This window comes from Olea europaea, unplaced genomic scaffold (genome assembly GCF_002742605.1).
Source record: "Olea europaea var. sylvestris unplaced genomic scaffold, O_europaea_v1 scaffold3033, whole genome shotgun sequence".
Classification (NCBI taxonomy): Eukaryota; Viridiplantae; Streptophyta; class Magnoliopsida; order Lamiales; family Oleaceae; genus Olea; species Olea europaea.
Genome location: NW_019249011.1, coordinates 10311 through 16956, shown reverse-complemented (window position 1 = coordinate 16956; position 6646 = coordinate 10311). Strand labels below are relative to the sequence as shown.

General features: G+C 35.3%; 2 protein-coding genes across 3 annotated transcripts; one reads left to right on the top strand and one right to left on the bottom strand.

Annotated features, from left to right (window-relative positions):
* The first annotated feature begins 530 nt into the window (after positions 1-530).
* Positions 531-5056, top strand: LOC111384881 (protein GAMETE EXPRESSED 2). Of its 2 annotated transcripts, XM_023009222.1 has the most exons (12): positions 531-739; positions 822-901; positions 984-1125; positions 1255-1563; positions 1698-1822; positions 2086-2303; positions 2401-2628; positions 2716-2942; positions 3093-3331; positions 3488-3644; positions 4033-4196; positions 4797-5053. In XM_023009222.1, exons 1-12 carry the CDS (start codon positions 547-549, stop codon positions 4827-4829), a joined length of 2115 nt encoding a protein of 704 aa, XP_022864990.1. In that variant the 5' UTR covers positions 531-546; the 3' UTR covers positions 4830-5053. The 2 variants fall into 2 exon arrangements, with proteins under 2 accessions (XP_022864990.1, XP_022864989.1); XM_023009221.1 differs by having other exon boundaries at positions 4033-5056.
* A 224-nt stretch (positions 5057-5280) lies between these two features.
* On the bottom strand, positions 5281-6357 carry LOC111384879. Its single transcript, XM_023009220.1, has 2 exons — positions 6275-6357; positions 5281-5770 (listed from the first exon to the last, which is right to left on the bottom strand). The coding sequence occupies exons 1-2, from the start codon at positions 6355-6357 to the stop codon at positions 5281-5283; spliced, it is 573 nt and encodes a 190-aa protein (XP_022864988.1).
* Between the last annotated feature and the right edge of the window lie 289 nt (positions 6358-6646).

The window sequence follows — 6646 nt, the reverse complement described above, 5'->3', positions numbered from 1 at the left end:
CAAGCTATCCTCTCGCACGTCGTTCTTCATTTCTTTAGTTTTGCTAATCGAGCTAACTTCTTTACATCATGATACTTTTGTAACATGAACATGATGAGTTATTAGCGAAACCATGATAACTACTCCATGTCACTTCGTACTTGCCTACTATTTTGGGCCGATGGTTTAAGACATTGGAACAGTGCCGGACGTGGATTAATGGCCACAACCGACTTTCTTCCTGTAGCAGTTATCATATTCAAACATCTCCCGCTTCAAATTTGCCCACTTCATTTTAATAATCCACCAAGAAAGTTAAGAATTTCCTTTACTGAATTTCGCAATCTTCAAAGAATGGCAATCCAAATCCCGTTCTACAATTCATTACTCGTTATTTTCTTCACCATTTCTCTCGCCCTTCAACTTACAGAAGTTGTATATCTTAAGGCAGAGTCAGAATTATTAGCAAATAATCAAAGGCCACTTTTAATCCTATTTATATTTCACATGTGATATGTTTAAAATCTTTGATCTTTTGCAATATCTTAAATAGGTTATTGCGACGGAATGAACAGCATTGTCAATGGATCTGGTCTAAATAATTCTGTTGCTGGTCATGCTGCAAAGTTTTCTGTGTTTCTTAAAGATGCTTATCTATATCCTGCTCCTGTTGAGTTAAAAAGGCTTCAAGTACAAATTGTGCATGAATTTGATTCCCAAATCATACAGCCAAGTATACGTATAAGGGAGACTGTCAATGGTAAAAAGCAAGATTAAATCCATTATTGGTTTTAAAAAATTTTAATGTTATTTATGAGTGGGAGGGCGCATCTGTCCTACAGGTAGTTTGTCTACTGGTAGACTGAATGATATCGATCGTACGCAAATTGATTCTGCTCCAATATTCAGCACAAAGAAGGAAGTATACTTATGCATTCCTTATATATATATATTATGTGCTACAGGATACAGTATTACTGATAATATTGGGTTTTTGGATGCAGTCTGCTGGAAACTGGAATCAGAAAGCTAGTGCCTTCGATGTCATTTATGTACCCGAGAAGAGTGGTCTATATGAAATTCGTGTATTTTGTGGAAATATTCCATTGAATGGTGGACATACATTTAGAAAGGAAGTAAGTCCAGGTAACAGTCCTTGGCATATGAATAATATGTATCCCACTACTATTGTCTTGTTCGGGAGGGTGGACTATGGGGTATTGGTTCATTGTCTTGATCTTAAAGGTTCTTGATGGGTTCATTGTTCGACTGCAGGCAATGTTAATTTATCACTCTCTGGGGTTGTGAAATTTGCGCCCAAAGTGTCGAAGCTGATTAAAAATGAAATAGTTGTACAACTCATGGATTCATATCACAATCCCGTCCTGTTACAACAATCAAAGTTGAAACTAGAGATTGCTTCAATTAACAGATCTGCTTCTTCCACATGGACGTTTTCTGATAACAATGATGGATATTACACTGGTAGCTACCTGGCAAATGATGTTGGCACGTATGAGTTATGCGCTTCATATGATGGTAACCGTTTCGTCCCATGTCCCTTTGGGGTGAATGTGTACAGTGGTAAGTTCTGAGCTTTGAATGCACATGCATGTGTAATAATTTATTCGTTCTGTACTATGAAAATCTGAACTCAGTTTCTTTACTCAGCACCACATTTATATTCCTAATACTATATTAAATCCCATCTGTTTTAGGTGAATATTTTCCTAAAGTCTACAATGATACAATTTCTGTATGGGAGGATGAGTCAGTTGCTTTTAACGTTCTAGAAAACGATTACTTTGCTGTTGGCAACGCAAGTATTGTGGAATATTCAAAGGTAAGCAATATGCAATATACAAGGGATTGAGCCAGTGTTGAAGAAAACTTAGGGGATTTCCTTTAACTTATACCTTCAAGTTCCTCTTTTGTAAATAATAGAATGCCATTTCTTGGAAACTAGTTTCGTGCTAATAGATTAAAAATCGTAGTTTAGTAATATCACACAAGCATGTAGGATTTCAGATTTCAGTAGAAAGTAATGCTTGCAAAATTCTAATGAAAAGTTTTCTTCTGGATCCTTGATATAACACATCTTGGCAGCCCACTCATGGTTCACTTCTACAGTATGGATATCTCTTTAGATATACGCCATGTAAAGGATTTTACGGAAATGATTATTTCTTGTATACAATAGCTGATATAAATGGAAATGTTGCTTCGGGTGCTGTAAATTTATTTGTCCTCTGCATACCACCTCGGTTTGTTTTCATTCCAAGTCAATTGCAAGCTACAGAAGATCTAGTCAGTCCCAAGTTCGGGTAAGATGCTATTTGTACTCTGATGTTATTCTATGAAACTAAAAATATACGAGCGCGAACATATCCAAATGCTATTGGTTTTTTGGTCTCTATGCAGTGGTTTCTTGGGATTTGAAATTATTTACTCTGATTTGGAAGAAAATATCACTGTTACTTTCAGTTCACTGTCCGGAGAACTTTTGCTTTCTCCTATGCCAATGCAATTTTTGCATCCAAGATGGAATGAATTTTCTATCAGCAAAGACATTGGAATGGATAAAGAAATAACTTTAGTAGGCTGTGTTGAAGTGATCAACTTTGCTCTTCAGTCAATCCAATACTTCGGGTGCAACTAACTGAACTCATTGTTTTCCAATTCGAATGGCATGGTATCATGTTTCTAGCTTATAATATTTGCTTGTCTTTGGATTAGAAAGGAGAACTTCTATGGTGCTGATACACTCCGAATTTCTACAATCAACAAAAATGGAAAGAATGATTTAAATGTTCCGGTTTATGTGCAACCAATCAACGATCCACCTTTTATTAATGTTCCCTCATTCGTTATCCTGGATGAAAAGAATGATGAGGCACCTATCTTTGCTAGACAAAGAGACAAATTTGACTTCATTGGAGATCCAGATCTTCAGAATTTTCCTGGTATGTTTAAGAATTGATAGAGTAGAAGGATTCGAAAATAATATATAAAGGCCAGATGAATTTATGTATTGAGTTTATGTAATATACATGCGTAAATGCTTGTTGAACTTTGAGTATACATATAGTACCTGATACTCAAGCGATCTTTAGGCAACTGGTCTCGCTTTTTGGTCGTTTTCTCCTTGGAAGTGAGCTCTGGACTTCTGTCAACGAACCTTCCAGCAGATCTCATTAGTTCAACCGAATTAAAGTTAAACACGAGTTATCAATGGCAGCCTATTCAAACATTTGTTACCATCTCAAAGCATTTTGTGGTTAAAGCAAAAGGTATCCGAATCCGAGGTACAATTAATGACTGCAACAGTATTATGGAACAACTGTTGTACCATGTGAGTGTACTAGCACTCTTCATTGTCTTTCATAAAGCAATTGGATATTTAATAATATAATTTACTTTTGAACCATAACATGGCTTCTTCCAATGAAGAAATTCGCTTATATATGTTATAGTGGTATATGATAGAATCAACTTTTTTCCTCGACAGGACGGCGAACATAGTTCTGTCTTAACGGTCACAGTAAATGATATGGGAAACTATGGATGCTATCCTAACTGTACAGAGATGATGTCAATGCCTCTTCTTGCCGAGTCTACAATAAGTCTCATAAGACGAAGACCAATTAGTCCATTGGCAGCTCATTGTAAGATACAACGATCACAACTCTTCTGATTTCAAAAGTGTTTGTGGAACTTCAGAATTTACATGTTACTGGTTTTGATACATAGCCCCCGTTTGGCCCCCATTCTCATTCTCATTCTCATTCTTTTTTCTCTCTTATTTTCAACTACACAATCTTCCATAAAATAATATTATACGCAAATCAAAAACTTTTCATTTTTTTTCAACCACATATTTTTCAAAAAAATACTATTCCAACCATTAAAATTTGTCAAGAATGAGGGCCAAACGGGGGCATATACTTTTGCAATTTTGTTTGCTAAATTGTCTAATTGACACCAAACATTGTTTCATAGCCAACAAAAAAGGAATAATAAAAAAACTAATGTTAGCCTTGCTTTGTGGTACAGTTTTAGGATCGGCAATTGTTGTTGAATCGATTGTGGTATTTTCTCTTGGTGTGCTGCTTCTTTACTTCATGTGCAAATGTGCACTTGTTCTCATTCATGAAAAACGGAGGCAGAAGGCCCCGGATATTGAGCTCTCCAAGGTCCAAAGTTCATCTAAACGAACTGTAAGTTGGCTTAGATATTTCCTTATAGGGCATTTTTACTCATTAAATTGTTCCTACACAGGTAAAAATTTATGTGATATGGTTCTCATTTAGATAATACTCGCAGAATTTTCCATCGAAACTATAAGTTATTCCTATAATTATTGCCTTGTAAATTTTTTTGCTGATAGTAATTGCATGAGATCTTGAGGTTCTAAGTCGTTTTTTTGAGTTTCAGCCCGAGAATGTGAAATGGATCACAGATGGTTGTTCGATATCCCTCTTGTTTAGCAGCCGGATATCAAACTTCCGCGACGAGTACTTATCTCAATAATTGGGAAGTACTAATCTATGCAATTAATCGTGCAGTTGAAATATTACTATAATATTGAGAGATGAATAATAGAAATTCTAGTTCTTCAACTGTTCCAAGGCATGGCTACTGAAATCGTGAGTATTAGCATGTAAAGTGGACGGTTTGCAGACAGTAACGCTGTACCATATTTAACTATCTCATCTAAAAACATAAACTGTATATGACACATTTCATTTATAGCTACATCAAGAATAAGCTCATAGCTTTTGAATAACCCTACTTCACTTGTGCAAACTAAATTTCAGGTCACTCCAAAGATCTCAAGGTCAAGAACCTGAGTTCCTCTCAATCTTCCATTGATCAGCATCAAGAATTTCCTTCAGCTAAAGATGTTGAGCCTTTGGAAAATACTGCTAAAAATTTTCAGCTGATTAAAGTGTACTTCAGCTGATGATTAAACAGTTTCATACTTTTTATTTTTTTATTTTCTTGTGTCATTTTCTAAAGATTAGACAGAAAGTTTGTACATTAAGCTTCTCGCAAATGAGGTTATTATGGCATAACGATGATTTTGTGTAGTGCTTTCTGGTGTCGGCCGACTCTGCCTTCTGAACCAACCATTGAGATTACTATACATTCAGCAATCAACGAAAGCACAAAACTATGAAATTTCACACCAAAGACTTGTCGATAAAATAAATATCTGAGAATTCAGTAATCAAAAGTTCGTTGATTCCAGCGGAATAATGAAGATATGACCAAGTTTGAGAATCAAATAGTCTTATCACATTAGGTTACCAAATATATGGGCATGGCAGTGGTTGAGACTTCCTTCTGTTGATCCATGTTAAGCTCCCTGAGGCTAATGTATGGGATCTCCACCTCATCCTTGGTCGAAGTTCCGGCAAGTGGTCCAAATGACGGCAGGCTGGTGGTTCGATAACGTGTAACGGATCCAGTGCGATGGTGCACATGATGGACCTGCCAATCAAAATCATTGCAACTGTTATACTCAGAGGTGGTCGAGTTGTACTTGTTGTCTTGTGGGAACCAGTCGAAAATGACCAAGGCATTCTTCCACCACCGTTTGATCTTCTTCTTGATCTTTGAGTTCTCCCTCTTCTGTTTTTTACCTTCTTCCAATACATTTGTTTCAAAAATATACACAAGCGAACACGTCATTATAGAATTACTTATTGTAATTGTAATTATAAAAGCTTGAACGAGAAGTGATATTTCAAGATTAATGTTCTTAAACAAGTCACTATCTTGCGGATTGCTTAAATATGATCAAGAACGGATAACGTTGGATAACCTTATCTCACATTTAGATGGTTATTTTGTATATCTTCTCAATTGTCGATAATCTTGATAATAGATATTTTTTGTAACTGCCAATTATCTTATAGAATTCAGGTTCAAATAGGTCACTTGTACAACCTTATAAATAGTAATGTAATTCAATAAAGTGTATGTGAAACAAGTTCAAAAAATGTTTTACTATTCTCTACACAAAATTAAAGAAGCTAACATTTTAAGATAGAATTCTAAAACTTAGTAATTTTATATTTTATATCAATATCATCGACTTTATATAATTGAATGTCTTATTCTCGAACCAACTCCGAGGATTCATTAACCTTTCATGCTAGACCACACTCAATGGAACCATGAAAGAGAAGTACTAAATTTATTTCGTTGAAATGTTGAATACAATATATCAAATATTTTACTTTGTTGACTTTGTGCGTTTGTATAATTGTTGAGCGTAAGTTAATAGTACCTGAAAATGATTTGAGGATCAAAGCCATAGTCACCAAAGTGATGAGGTTTAGGTATAGGGAAAATGGGGGACTTGATAGTCATTATTTTGTTTCTTGAGGGGGGAAAACGCTAAGAGTATTTGGAGTGGGAGTTGGGGTTGGGGGGTTTATAGATGGAGCTTTAAAGGAGCTCGTGGAGGGATGAGAATGGGCGTTAGCATTTGTTAAAACTAGTAAATGGAATCACATTTTTTTGTTGGATTCTTGATTCCACACGTTTGTTTTCATGCACTAATAAATGTTCAAATGATGTTAAAATTAATTTATATATTTTTTAATAATGTGTAAAATAAGAAATAATTATGTACGTTAATAAGTGGTGGTAACACCGA